The following is a 15,113-nucleotide window of genomic DNA, read 5'->3' on the forward strand; positions in this document are numbered from 1 at the left end:
ACCATAGAGAATCAAAACTACCTAGAGGGAAAACGCGAGCGCGGCCTTTCTCCCTAGGAAGTCAACTCCTTCATTGGCTGTTGCAAGCGCGGCGCGATGAAAATCCTTCGTTATTTTACCCCCTTCCATTCTCTCCACTATCGGCGAGCTTTCGTGCGGCTGCCATAACTGTTTACACCACCGAGAGTCCGTGAGCGCGTCGTCCAACGCCTCGGTCGTCCTCGCTCATCCGCACCTCATCTTCATCCTCATCCTCATTTTATCTCGCCGTCATCCGTCACCCGTCATCCTCACCCTCGCGTCGCGTCGTTGTCGCGTGGCCGCCGTTGAGCGAGTGGACATCGGCATGTCGCCACCGCGTCGACATCGCTCGTGATTACCTCCCCGGTCGGTGCGCGCCCATTCGTCCCTTAGAGAAACAGAGAGGCGGCCAGAGAGATGTTGCGGACGGCGATGATCGGTGTGTTTTTGTCCGGCGTGATGGTAGTGATCACCGCCGGTCTGCATTCCTCCACCGCTCTCAACGGCGGCGGTGGTGGTGAACGCGGTGATCCCCTCGCCCATCACGGCCGCTGTGAGCCCATCACCATCAACCTCTGCATGAACATCCCGTACAACGAGACGATCATGCCGAACCTGATGAATCATCAGAAGCAGGAGGATGCCGGCCAGGAGGTGCACCAATACATGCCACTGGTCAAGATGAAGTGCAGCCCAGACCTACGCTTCTTCCTATGCACCGTCTACGCGCCGGTCTGCACCATCATCGAGAAGGCGATACCGCCGTGCCGGTCGCTCTGCGAGAGCGCGCGCTCCGGCTGCGAAAGCCTGATGAACAGTTTTGGCTTTGCCTGGCCGGAGGCCCTTGACTGCTCCAAGATGCCAGAGAACGGTGGCGGGGAACTGTGCGTCGCCACCAACGAAACCAGCACAACCACCAGCACTACGGGCCAGGATCAGCCTGCCGCGCCTATCCATCCTCCGGCTCATATGCCTGCTGAATTTCAGCCGTCCTGGAATGATGGGCTCAAGCCCTATGGTGGCATCGGCATCGGCGCTGGTGGCGGTTTTGCCATGGGTGCCAGGGACTTTGGCTTTGTTTGTCCGGTTCAGTTTAAGGTACCTCATGGTTTAGGGTACTCACTGAAAGTAGGCGACAAGGTAGAGCCTGACTGTGGAGCGCCCTGTGACGGGATGTTCTTCACCGAGAGGCAAAGGAGGTTTGCTAGGGTTTGGGTTGGTACCTGGGCCTCCATTTGCGCCGCCTCGTGCTTCTTCACGTTCCTGACATTTCTCATTGATACAGATAGATTTAGGTAAAACTCATTCTCTATAAGATGAAGTTGAACTCTGCTGTAATGCTTGTTATCAATGAACTTACAAAAATGTACACTCTTGAGTTTAGTAAATAGAAATTGGATTAGAAAAATTTGGAATTATCAAATTTCTATTTTATCTTTGAAAATCGTAAATTTTTTATGAACTTTTATTGGACAAATTTTTGGACGAATTTTACTTTTAAATTAAAAAGTTTTAAATTCTTGGAAAAAGTGAAAATTCTCTGGAAATTCTCTTTCTTGTTTTATAAAATTTGAGTAAAAAAGTTTTACTTTTTATTCAATATTCTTGTAGCCGATTTTTATTCATTTTTCCAAACACTGCCAATTTAGAAATATTTGGATGATAAAAGTACAGTTATAAGTGTTTCAAAAACGTTTAAATATTTAAGTTTTTACTTCTTGTACAGGTATCCTGAGAGGCCTATCATTTTCTTGTCTGTGTGTTACTTGATGGTGGCACTGGCTTATGTGATCGGCTGGGCAGCAGGCAATTCCATATCATGTAGGGAGCCATTCCCACCGCCTATGAGTATCCGAACACAGATGGTTTCTACAATCACTCAGGGTACTAAGCACGAGTTGTGCACTGTACTCTTTATGATTCTTTATTTCTTTGGCATGGCCTCGAGCATCTGGTGGGTCATCCTCACCCTTACATGGTTCCTGGCAGCTGGATTAAAATGGGGGCATGAAGCGATCGAAACCAACTCGCAATACTTTCATTTGGCCGCCTGGGCCGCACCAGCCGTGAAAACAGTTACCATTCTGGCAATGGGAAAAGTGGAAGGTGAGCAATTGAACAATTATAACAAAATATTGTAAAAATCCTTTGTATGAGAAGGATGTAAGTTAAAATACAATTACTATTATTTCTTGTGAAAATTTCTTTCATAGTTATTTAACAACAAAGTTAAATAAAGTCTCTTATTATGTTACTTTGTGTGAAAATAATGTTTATAAATTACATTATATATTTCTGTAATTTAATTTATAGGTGATATACTATCCGGCGTTTGCTACGTTGGTTTGTGGAATGTGGAAGCTCTTCGGGGCTTCGTGCTGGCACCACTATGCGTTTATCTTTTATTGGGCACTGTGTTCCTGCTGGCAGGCTTCGTCTCACTCTTCCGTATCCGAACGGTGATGAAGCATGACGGCACAAAGACTGATAAGCTCGAGAAACTCATGATTCGCATCGGCATCTTCTCCGTGCTCTACATCGTACCTGCTCTGGTTGTGATCGCTTGCCTCTTCTACGAGCAGGCATACTTCGATCAATGGATGCTAACATGGAACATGGAGATGTGCTCGCGACCGGGTCCGCAGTCACTCTACTCGTTGCCGTGTCCAGTCGGCGAACGCACACGCGATCTTGGTCGCAGACCTGAATTCGAGATCTTCATGATCAAGTACCTCATGGCCATGATCGTAGGCATTACCAGCAGCTTTTGGGTATGGTCCAAAAAGACGCTTACCAGCTGGCAGCAGTTCTTCCATCATATACGAGGTCATCGCACTGAGGCATACGTTTAAGACTATAGTTGCATTTGTATACGAAGATCCACGTGCTCTTATCTTTTTTTTCAGAAAATCGGAATATTTAAACGAAGGCTGGAAACTTCGAAAGGCATTTAAACGAAAACAAATCAATGTTTTTTTAACTGTGCTGTTTTATTCAGGTCTATTTGACCTAAAACGTATTTTGATAGATTCAATTTTACCGTTATGTTGTACATTTTTTGAACCTTGTGGATCTTTGTGACTTAACGTGCAGTTAAAAAGAAAAGAGAATTTTCCAACAATAGTTGAAAATGCCTACAATATCATGACTTTCATAATAATGCTAAAATGTATAGGTTCGTTAAAAGTGACAGCCGCACAATTGCTGATAGAGATTTCCCGGAATTCTCAGTGTCATGTCCCAGTTTTTCACATAATGTAAAAGATATCCAAAAAGCTTTATTTTTTTAAATTAAAATTACGAAATAATTAGCTTTCGCCAAAAATATTTATCTTAATTGTATGACATCGGTACAGTTAATTTTTTTTTTAATTTAATATGAATTTATATACATTATCAGGGTGTTTATTATTGAGAAACAAACGAAAAACCTAGATTTTTTTATATCGGTTATTTGATATTATCAATAAATCAATCAATTTGTGTGGTATATACAGTTGTATCATTGTTTCAAATTAACATTGTGTTTAATCATTTTTCGAATTTTGTACTTTTGACGAGCTTGATCTATGAATGGATATGTCAAATTTGGTTTATTATTTAGAAGTTTCTCAATTGTATATTCGAAATTAAAATAGCTTTTCTTTATAGTTATATGTGATTAAAGAATATTAAAAGCACAATGAAATAAATTTGTTTCAAAGTTAGAAATTCTCTCATGTTATTTGGGATTTTGAATAAAAATCATGGAGAATCCAAAAATTCTTAGAAACTTTTTTTTACAAAATTTAATTAAACACCTTGATTGTATTCATTAATGATTTCATTATTTCTTTCTTTCTAGTTTTTGAGAATTTTTAGTTTATATCAATTAAATTAATGAATCAAAATTGTAACAACTTGATACATTACAGTTATACGCTTCACATTGCGTTTATAATTTGTGAATAATTAAAGACATACATTAATATTCGTCGTTGTGCCAAATAAGTTTATCACTCACATTTTTTACGAATAATCTATGAATTCTGTAAAGTATCTGGACTAAATGTTGATGAGTTTGTAAGTATTACTAGGATACTTTATCTTTTAGAATAATCTCATTTCTCTTTACGAATGACTCAAGTCCCTACATTTAAGTTGAAAATGCTCAAGTACTACAGCAGACAAATCAAGTGTTCAAAGTTTTTAAAGCAGCTGATCGGATTTGAAAAATCCGATTATATCCGATATAATCTAAGAATTAAGACTTAATAACAAATTCAATTGGATATTAGCGCGTGTTGATGCACATTAAAGATTGCCGTATATAGGCATAGTACGCAAAGGTGTACGCATAGTAAATGGTTGAACGCACTAGATGCTCGAGCACAAATCATCGCGTTGCTTGATAGGATGCAGTTTGGACATTTCATTAATCAAAGCGCTTGCATCATGCTTTTACATATATTATAACATATATCATTATATGATAAACTATAATGTACGTTAGTACACGCGCTGATATCCAGTCGAATTCATTGTAAGAAAAGTCTGAACAAGTCTTAAGAATTATACTTTATACTGCCACTGAATCTTCCCATCCTAACATCATTGATGGAGAATCGAAATCTATTACGCTTAATTTTTACAATATACTAAGGGACATATAAAAATACTCAAGCGGAGACTGCTCTTGTCATGCATAAACATTATTTTTTTTCTTTTGTATCTATATTCGTTAAGGATCCTTTTTTCGCGCGACGAATGTATCATGACTGTAAGTCGAACGCATCGAGCACGCGTATCGACGGAATCTCAACGAGATTAACTTGTAAGATTTACTTATACGAAGTGTGGTTTAGGTTCACACTGATTGTATATAATTATATATTCTTTAATTCTATTCTCTATGTGTATTATAATATATTTTTAAAGACTTCTGTACATACATACATTGACGTGTTATGCATGGTCAAATTTATGCGAACAAACTGCCGAATTCGTCCAACTGAAATTGCCGAGCTTTTGTGTATGAAAATTCTGTGTTGCGAATGCGATACGCGTGACTATTATGTATTGTGGCACACGCAAAACGATTTTGTCGTATGCAAGATATATTATAAAATTATGTAAATTTTATGATCGCTATATTCTTTATATAATAAACGAGAGGTGCATACGTGAAGTCGAATTTGTTTTGTCTGCATAATATTTATTTACAGATAATTTCTTTATAACAAATTGATCATATAAATATATAAATGCCTACACCTTTTGTAATTAAGATTGAAGCTTTCTGCTTTTGAATTATGCGGAAGAAGATAGTAATCTCGCTTATACATATATATAAATTTAACCAGTAACATTTCTCCTCCATTATCAAAATTGATTCATTTAAATTTATACAAGATACACAGATATGATATATACATCATTTATTTAAAATAGTTATATCTTACTCGTTAAAAAATCTCACTTTTGAAAAAAATCTGACTTAATTTCTTTTCACAGTATCGTATTTTAAAATGTTTTGTTTTTATTAGTCGTCTGTCATAATACGATACTTAATAATGAAGCATTTTATAAAAGATAACTATCTTGGATCCTTACTAGGCGGTGATTTTTCTTGTGGTTTTTGTTTTGGCATTTTGAGCAAGCCCATCTTCCTCAGACGTCTTACAAGGACTGGAGTCACAGTCAAGGTTATTGCTATTCGAAGAGGTGCGAGCATTTTGTGAACTGTGTACGCTATTATAAAATCTGTCGAGACTTTTATCAGGTTTTCTACCTGCTCGTTTCCGCCTGTCCATCTTTGCACGAATGGCATTACATCGATCCCGCTGAAATAAAATTTTAAATTATTAGAAAAAACTAATCATTTTTTTCAAAATATAAAGTATATACAAATATACATATTAAATTTTCAATGTTAGATACTTGGAAAAAAGGGTACAATTTTTAGACATCCCAAGGAGAATGCATAACTGACCTAACAACCACCATATAACAAGCACCAAGGCTTATTAGCGATATAGTGATATGAAAGACAAGAAGAGTGCCTCCATAATCCCTCAACATTAGGCGAAATTTTTCTCGCTGCGACATTCCACTTATGGACACCGGTCCCGGGGCCGGAACCTCTCTGGATGCCTTGGAGGTGTTGGTCGAATAACTCATTCTGACGATATTAATTGGCCAATATGTTGCTCGTAAAAGCGGGCTCGTTACGAAGGCGTTAGTTGCAGTACCTGAATGATATACAGGCTGAATCAGAATGACTGAATCAATTTTTTTACTCTATGAGACAAATTATCGTCTACACGTCAAATCAATCTTGTCATAACTGTCCGAAACCGATTCGAATCACTTTAAATTATGTTGTTAAGAGAATCCTGACAAAAATAAGTTAATTTAATGTGCAATTAATCATTTGTCTTACAGGGTAAAAAAGCTGGTTTAACCATTTTGATTCACCATGTATAATTGCCTAATGTGAATGTCCAATGTTGAATAGTTACAAAAGCATGCTCAGCTCTTATTTATTTTGAAAATCTAAGTTAAAAATCTGCAAACCCTCAGGTACATAAAAATCTTCAACAGAGCGCTTTTGTAATTATCCAATGTTGATAATATTGGTGCAATATTGAAGCAACATAAAAAGAAGTTAAAATCTTTTGGTAAATTTTTGTAATATCAGATTGGTGTAAAAATATGAATTTTTGGGATACTAATCTTTGAATCCCAGAAAATTACATAAACAAAATATTTAAATTATCAAATTTTTAAGTCCAATATATCACTTAAAAAAATACTCTGCATATAAATGATGAAATATTCCTCCAATATTTAGATTTGCCTTCTAATATTTAAATTTTTGAGATGCAAGTATCGTATTAGGTTCCTAGGATTCAGAGAACAGTAGGGAGTTGTAAAAGTTGCGAGTCGTGGTGAAGCAAAGACGAGAAAGGAACCTCTACCCTCCAGAATCCAGTCAAAGGTCGTTCTTACACGACAACTTGCGGTAGTGGGAGCGTTGCATGTCCTCGGCGATGTATTTGCCGTCGCGGGACCACTGTCCACCAGGCATGTTGAGATGCATGGACTTGCCGCATGAAGAGAACGGCTTTGGCACGTTGCTCTGCATCGTGCCGTTCAGGCTGACCGCGCCAAAGCAATCGTACGAGTCCACGTGGCTGTCATCGCGGATCTCGGGAAATCCGGAGCACTTCGCTGCGACGACCGCGGTGCCGCCGTTCTCGGCATACAGGGCGATGTCGCGTGAGCGTTCCGGCGTGAAGCGACCGGTCTCATTGGCAAAGATGTCAGAGACGTTATTCGGCAGAGTAAGAGTTGGTGGGTCCGGATAACAACGTGCACTAGTCAAGTGCAGTGGCTGTTGCTTCCAGTGAATTGCCGCCGGAGTCGCACACTGCATCTCTAAGAATGCTGCAATGAAAGTATATTGTAAAATATTACACACATTTTATATTATATATATGTTATTAAGAGATTGTTATCTTATATCAAGTAAAAATGTGAAGAAAAAAATAAACTGATTATACTAAGATATAAAAATAAAATAAGGAAAAAAACAGTGGAGAATAAAGTGTAAAAACATAAAGGAACATAACAAAAGAATTCTATATAGAAAGACAGTGCAATTAAAACGTTAGAGATAAAAAAACTCTAGAAATTATAAGGGTAATGTTTATGCTTATGTTTACATTTTTTAAACTTAGATTTACTTAAATATTTAAATGTTCTGATGTTTAACAATCATGGATATTGTAAGATAGAAACATAGAAATAGTATAGAATAGGAAATAATTATATTTTATTACAATGTATCTTAAATATTATTTTTTATATTTTATTAAAAGAAAATGAATAAAATGTACATAAAAGTAATAAATAGTATATAATAGTAAAGTAATGCATCCGTTGCAGATATATAGTATAAACCAGAAGTCATGCAAAGCTGTAAAATAGAGATTAAATAAGTTAATTAAGAATTAAAATTAATAAGATTAAAATGGAAATGTATAGGAAATAGCTTTTATATTAGAATTACATTTATGTTAATATGAAGATTATTATGCAAAGTAAATGCTGTGGCTACGATATACTTAATAAAGCATAAAATAAAATACACATGATAAAAATCGTACAATTCATACATATGAATAAGATTGCTACTTTTAGAGGTTTATAATTGTAATTGTATAAGTAGAAACTCATAATTTTTACAAGAATATAAAAAGGTACATTTCTGATAAAAGATTGATAAAAGAAGATACAATGATAAGGACACGGATATACTACAATATGAATTGGATAATACTGATAATATCATGGAAAAAAACTAACATTTGTCGATATGCCCTACGGATTTTTAAAAGAGCTAAATTTAGAGAAAAATTATTTTAAATTTGCAACCCAGACAACACAATGTCCAAAATCGAGACATAAGACATCTTAAGGACGTCTTTAAGATGTCATATTTTTAAAAGATGTCTAAAAGGAATCTTTAAGACATCTTATGTCCCAATTGTGTTGTCTGGGAATATATTACGTATGCTACAAAATATTCAAAATAATGTCAAACATTTGCGAATAAATCATTCTAAAAAGCATTCCATCTGAAATAAATCTGATATAAAGATGAACTAGCAAGTTAGAATGTAGCAGATTATGTCACGTCATTCTAATCTTCCATTTCCACAGCTATAAAAAAAACCGGCAATGACTCAATTCGATCTTTGCAACATTGTACGCATTTATTATACGAACAAAAAGGAGCAGAATAATAATACGTATTTGTGAAAAGAAATTTGTACCTGCGCGCGAGACACGAGCCAGAGTGTTCAGCATCTCCACACTGCCGATTCTCGACAACGCCATGGCCAAATCCGCTGAACGTTCAGCCGGAAACGACGCAGCAAATGCCACTCAACAGTGAAAATGGACTTACAAAACGACAGAATTAATTAACACAGATATCAGGAATAAACGAGTCTCCTACCGCTTCCTTCGTCGCAGTGTCCTTGAACGGGTCGAACAATAAGAGTTCGCGGAAGTGCCGATACAGTAGAGGCCTGTTCTTTATCGCTGCACACTGCTGCACTGGTACAATAAGCTAGAATAAGATAGAAATATTTTTTCCCATTCTAACTTATTGCACTAGTACAGCAGTGCAGCGACAAAGAACAGGCCTCAGATTTCTCCAGCCAGGGAGGAACCTGAGAGCGGTCATCGCGTTGTTTTAAGGTGTTTTCATCCATCAGCGCCTCTATGTGCACAAAATGTGCGCATTGAACTATGTAGTGAAATATCTATGAATCCCGTAGGTAATGTGCATAACTTTTTGGGTCTTTTCTATGCTATCCACGTTTATTTGGTTGTGTTTCATGCTATACCCGTAAATTTTACAATTATATGCATTCATATTTTAAATCTGTTTTATGCAAATGTGCATATAATATAAATGTGCAATAATCGTGTTCTATAAATTTGCAATACCACATATACATGATATAAATTTAAATAATTAATTTGATAAAAATTCACTCACCGATTGCTGTCGCTGCTCCTGCTGCTGATGCTGCTGCTGTTACTGCTACTCCTTTTCCGGAAAAACCGAGTCGCTCCATGGATGTCGCTTTCTGCTGACATCATCCTGCTATTTCGAATCGAACCACACATTAATAACGATCGCCCGATACTTTATTCGGCACTCCCGATATTACGGATAATATATCACACACGAGTAAAACGTAAACCGTGCGCGAGAATTTCACTTGGCGCGACCGTTACATTTAGAAAAATACGTAAAAAGTACGGCACGTCAAGATTCGACACACTGAACAGAAGTAAATCAATTCGCTCCCAGAGTTTTGTATCTCTGTATAATTGCGCGACGATTAGTAAAGATTAATTATTGGCACGACATTCTACCAAACGGATTGCGTACGACACTCCTCGAGCGAATACGCGCACACGAAAACTTTGCCCGGAACGAAAATCAACATGGCACGAAAGTGGCGTGAAGTCACGTGAAGAACTTCGTGGAAACGTAGGCCGAGGAAAACCGTTTGAATGGAAATTACGCGCCGAGATACAACGAAGATAAATTCATTTCGAGAATTTCGTGCTCGCACAACGACTAGTAGCACGTACTTCACTTTTAATTGGCACTCGCGATTATCTACCGAACGTCCCCTTCGAGCAAACACTTTGTTCGAACGCGCACGCGAACACTTCACTCGTACGCGCTTTACACATACGACCTCTGTTACGATCTCACATGGCTCGCGACGACACTCTCACAGTCTCAACATCGTAGCTGCGCACAATTCGAATTCTGAATACGCGAGAGGCACACGCGAGACACGCACGAAGTCGACAGAACGTCCGATGCGTCCGACCGGCGCTGGAGCGCGGAGCAACATGGCGGCGGCAGCGGCGTACGTACGTGACTCGGCGCTACTCGGCGCAGGCGCGGCGGTCAACCGCCGAGTGGCGCCGACTAGCGCCGAGTACCGCCGAGTCTGCCGGCCAACGGTCACGTACGTCCCGTACGCTGCTGCCGCCATGTTTCTTTGCGCTCCAGCGCCGGTCGGACGTTCCTTGAGTCCGTGCGTGTCTCGTGTGTTCGGATTCGAATTGTGCGCAGGTACGGGTAGTGTTGAAAGTGCCGTGGCCACGGTCTCAAGACCGTGGCCGTGGCGCTCTAACAAACGATACGCGAGCCATGTGAGATCGTATTCATGTGTGTAAAGCGCGACATCGTGCGTTTGCCTTCGGTTTTGAGTGAAGTGTTCGCGTGCGCATTCGAGTAAAGTGTGAGGATACGTTCGGTAGAATATCGCGAGTGCCATTAAGTGAAGTGCTACTAGCCGTGCGAGCATACGAAATAGAAAATTCCCGCAACGAATTTGTCTCCGTTCATTGTATCTCGGCGCGTAATTTTCATTCAAACGGTTTTCCTCAGCCTGCGTTTCCACGAAGTTACGTGACTTCACGCCACTTTCGTGCCAAGTTGATTTTCGCCGCCAATCAGACGAGCCGTCCTTGGCTGCGTTCCGTTTCAACGCATGATGCGCATAATGCATTGTTCATCCTTGTTTAACATTGGACAAACAACAAGGATGAACGATGCATCATGCGTATCATGCGTGAAACGGAACGTATCCCTTTTCACGTATTTTTTTCAAGTGTAACGGTCGCGCCAAATGAAATTCTCGCGCGCGGTTTACGTTTTACTCGTGTATGATATATATTATCCGTAATATCGGGAGTGCCGAATAAAGTATTGGGCGATCGTTATTAATGTGCGGTTCGAAAAACAGGATGATGTCAGCAGAAAGCGGAATGGAATGTGGGGAATGTTGCAGTAGCAGCAGCAGCAGGAGCAGCGACAGCAATCGGTGAGTGAATTTTTATTTTATGAATTTTATTAATTGAATTTATATAATGTATTACACATTTATAGAACACGATTATGCACATTTGCATAAAACAGATTTAAAATATAAATGCATATATAATTGTAAAATTTACGGGTATAGCATGAAACAGAATCAAATAAACGTGGACATAGCATAGAAGAGACCGAAAGTCATGCACATTACCTACGGGATTCATAGATATTTGATTACATAGTTCAATGTGCACATAGAGGCGCTGATGGATGAAAACGCCTAAAACGACGCGATGTCACGCGATGTGATCGCTCTCAGGTTCCTCTTTGCCTAAGAAATTATTGATCTTAGGAAACTTATTATTTTCTGTATTGGCAATTTTGAATACAATATTTAGAAAAATTTATTTCTCGTGGCACCCCGAGTTGAAGGAGGAAAAGAGAAGGGGTAACGACCCTCCTAGTTTCATTGGTCGATCGTAAAAAGTTTTCAAAGTTCTCTTCACCATTGAGATTATTCAAGAATGTATGTGTCACATCTCAAAGCATTATAAAAAATTTAAACATTTCATACATTGTTCTATTATTTGAGTATCTATGTAAAATTGAATATAATTCTCTTATTGGTTTAAGTTACTTAATTTTTTGTTTGCTTTTGATTCTCTGATGTAAAATAACGTTTTGTAGTTAATTTGTAAATTAATGAAAAAGTAGCATTACGAATTAAACTTTTATAAATTAATAAATTTTTAATAAATATCCGTGGAAAAATTCACTTGAATCCACTTACTCATTTAAGTTATTTATCTAAAATTGCAGCAAAATAAAATCATTTTTACAATAGAAATCATTAATCAAATTCCATTTTTCCTTGCAGTTGGTTTTAGAACCAAAATATTCACGATCACAATTTTTTGTTGTTAAATAAAAATAATAAATTTAAGCCAGTGGTTTTTAAATTTCCGTAACTTTTAGAATAGATAGAAATGATATTTTAGGGCCAAAGTAATCCTGAAATTTCAGCTCCATCACGACACGGAAACAAGATGGAGAATCGTTCAAACTCATCCTTGGGGCAACGAGAGACGTACGATATACGTCCCGAATCGTCGAAGAACACGCAGGAGCGCAAAGCGATATCATACCTGGAAAGAAAAAGAATTCACGATATTGTTGACTTTTTGCTCGGCGAGCTTTTGGTGCGTCGACCCTATGATCCCTATGAATACATGATCCAACTGCTGGACAAACGTATCTTAGCTCGCGATGGCCTCGTCGATTTTCCTTCTCCTTTCTGCTCCCGGTAAACAGATGCATCAACGCGTAACGCATTTACGTACAATACTGATTATAGGCTAATTCTTTAGGGACATAATAAGACAGGCAAAACAGACGAGACAGAAGAGAGAGGTCGAGCTGCCCACAGTGTCGGAATCAACGACCAATGAAAGACAGACGAGGAAGTTTTTAACGGAAAAACGCTGCTTATGTTCTAATTTTAAAAGCACACCGTATAAATAAAGAATAGAATTATGAAGTAAAAATTTACGTGGATGGAAGCATTCAATTTTCAAGAAATTATTCAAAAGTACAACATATTTGTTTTTATGTCTTTATTTACTTAACTAAGAAGTTAGAAGAAAAATCCCAGTATTTTTCCTCCAAGATGTTTCCTCCTTGCTTCCTCGTGATCCATGATTCCTCCGCTAGTTGTCAACACAACATACCTGAGAAATGTAAATTAATATGTATAGTGTAATAATTTTTTTAAGTTTGATCAATACAAAAATATCTGTATATTTAAATTATGGTACATGTATATGGAAAATGTTTATTAACAATCTTATAACCCTTTTTCTCTTGAGTCAAGCAATTTTTTAAATATATTTTCTCATTAGATTTTATTCTTATTCATTATTTACATAATATTACGTTATCGTACACATAATTTTCGTTATTTAAATAAACAAAAAAATTATTTGAAATTCACAAAACAAATGTAAAAGAAATTCATTTATATATTGTAAATATATAAACAGGTGCTTACCCAAATTGTCGAGAAGGCAAGAGATTGTTAGTCCACTTCTCAATGTCGTTGATAGGTACGTCAAATCTGGGCGAGATAACACCACATTTGTTTAACCTTCCGGTAAGGTTTACTACAACTTTCCCACTGCGATGATCATCCACAATTTCGAATTCTCCAATATACCCTGTACATAACAAAGATACATATTTAAATCATAGTTATAATTTAAGGAAGGGAAACTGTAATTATTTCTATATTACCTTCATAAATACTAAAGAACATAATCATATACAACAAATCAGAAGTAATCATAAGTATTAAATATAAGTTACAGCTCTACTAACCATGCTTCATCATGACAGTCAGGAACTTGACGATCACCTTGGAACAGGGTCTCAACAACACCTGCCGTTTACCGCGCTTCTCGGCATTGTTGATCGACTTGAGGGCGTCGCTGAGAACGTTCATACGCACCATGGCTGGAAACCGAAACCACTATTAAACGTCAATCAAACAACGTATACACAAGTATCTGCAAGTGTAACGTCTTCACTCCTCGATATACATTGTACATCTTATAAGTTCGACAGAGATCAACTTTCAAAAAATTTAACGCATTGAGTTAAGCACTTAGAAATTCATTACTAAACAACCACCGAAGAACGAATATGACAAACTGCTACATGCTACATGAACTTAAACATGGCACTTTCATCCGTCAACGTCCCAACAAGGTCTAACTTAACTAACCTTAACCTTAACATAAAGAGGCACAGTAAACAAATTTTCATAAAAAATATCGTGTAAAAAAAAAGTAAATTTAGTAGAACTCTTCTTACGAATCTAACACCCGTGTTCACTTTTTACGGAAAAAATTGAAGAGGGAAAGTAAATACGACTAGAAGAAATGAAACCGGTTCACTTCGCGCCTCAAAATCTCGCGAACGCTTCGTCCCAAATATGAAATACGTTCGCCGGGATACGCGAACGAATTCAACGTGCCGCTCATCGCACCGATACAAATTCGATGACTTTCATCGCGAGAGATTACCTGTGATTTGCAATTAATCTACCGCGGCACCATACACGCTCGATTACACGTGAACGTGAAAAGGAAGCGTCGCTAGAATCGCTAGATAGGTTGAGTTCTCTTCACATGCGCGTAACTGCACTTTACATTGCTGCCATCTTGACAGAAAACCTCGTGAAAAATTCCTGTTTTCTCTATGAAGAATATGTAGGAAAAATAACACAAGATAATAATTGACAAAGTAACAACAAATTATGCATATAACAATAATAGAAAATTATAAATACACATAATAATAAATTAACATTTAAATTATTATATGTAGAATATCATTAATATTAAAATATATATGAAAAATATGATTAACTTGATGAATTTTAATTTTTTACAACAAAAAATCAATAAAAAAGTTATTTTTAAATTATTTTTCAATTATTCTTATTATTTTTCCTCAATATAATATAGATAAGAGAAGAAAAACATTATGGATATGTTTCATGCAGAATTATGTACGTTTGTATATTTTTTATATGAGACATTTCTTTAAATGGATTATAATTAGAAAGAGAGCTGAAGCAAGTTTTAAATCTCTTTAAATGTATAAATCCACACTGCAGAAATGGACATTTAAT

General features: G+C 37.3%; 4 protein-coding genes across 6 annotated transcripts; 2 read left to right on the forward strand and 2 right to left on the reverse strand.

The window, feature by feature from the left end:
• Positions 1-156: 156 nt before the first annotated feature.
• On the forward strand, positions 157-5,156 carry LOC105833615 (frizzled-7-B). Its single transcript, XM_012675471.3, has 3 exons — positions 157-1,316; positions 1,748-2,127; positions 2,335-5,156. The coding sequence occupies exons 1-3, from the start codon at positions 439-441 to the stop codon at positions 2,871-2,873; spliced, it is 1,797 nt and encodes a 598-aa protein (XP_012530925.1). The 5' UTR covers positions 157-438; the 3' UTR covers positions 2,874-5,156.
• Positions 5,157-5,198: 42 nt separating this feature from the next.
• On the reverse strand, positions 5,199-9,189 carry LOC105833614. Its single transcript, XM_012675470.3, has 4 exons — positions 8,841-9,189; positions 7,012-7,449; positions 5,993-6,251; positions 5,199-5,843 (listed from the first exon to the last, which is right to left on the reverse strand). Exons 1-4 carry the CDS (start codon positions 8,902-8,904, stop codon positions 5,597-5,599), a joined length of 1,008 nt encoding a protein of 335 aa, XP_012530924.2. The 5' UTR covers positions 8,905-9,189; the 3' UTR covers positions 5,199-5,596.
• Positions 9,190-11,298: 2,109 nt separating this feature from the next.
• On the forward strand, positions 11,299-13,137 carry LOC105839553. Of its 3 annotated transcripts, none has more exons than XM_036293421.1 (3): positions 11,299-11,429; positions 12,446-12,725; positions 12,790-13,137. In XM_036293421.1, the coding sequence occupies exons 2-3, from the start codon at positions 12,469-12,471 to the stop codon at positions 12,941-12,943; spliced, it is 411 nt and encodes a 136-aa protein (XP_036149314.1). In that variant the 5' UTR covers positions 11,299-11,429; positions 12,446-12,468; the 3' UTR covers positions 12,944-13,137. The 3 variants fall into 3 exon arrangements, with proteins under 3 accessions (XP_036149314.1, XP_012541401.2, XP_012541400.2); XM_012685947.3 differs by lacking the exon at positions 11,299-11,429 and adding an exon at positions 11,623-11,948; XM_012685946.3 differs by lacking the exon at positions 11,299-11,429 and having other exon boundaries at positions 11,623-12,725.
• LOC105839552 (40S ribosomal protein S15Aa) lies at positions 13,021-14,631 on the reverse strand. The gene is made up of 4 exons (XM_012685945.2): positions 14,503-14,631; positions 13,796-13,930; positions 13,470-13,635; positions 13,021-13,149 (listed from the first exon to the last, which is right to left on the reverse strand). The coding sequence occupies exons 2-4, from the start codon at positions 13,926-13,928 to the stop codon at positions 13,056-13,058; spliced, it is 393 nt and encodes a 130-aa protein (XP_012541399.1). The 5' UTR covers positions 13,929-13,930; positions 14,503-14,631; the 3' UTR covers positions 13,021-13,055.
• Positions 14,632-15,113: the final 482 nt, after the last annotated feature.

The sequence above is a fragment of the Monomorium pharaonis genome, chromosome 11 (assembly GCF_013373865.1).
Source record: "Monomorium pharaonis isolate MP-MQ-018 chromosome 11, ASM1337386v2, whole genome shotgun sequence".
Taxonomy (NCBI): Eukaryota; Metazoa; Arthropoda; class Insecta; order Hymenoptera; family Formicidae; genus Monomorium; species Monomorium pharaonis.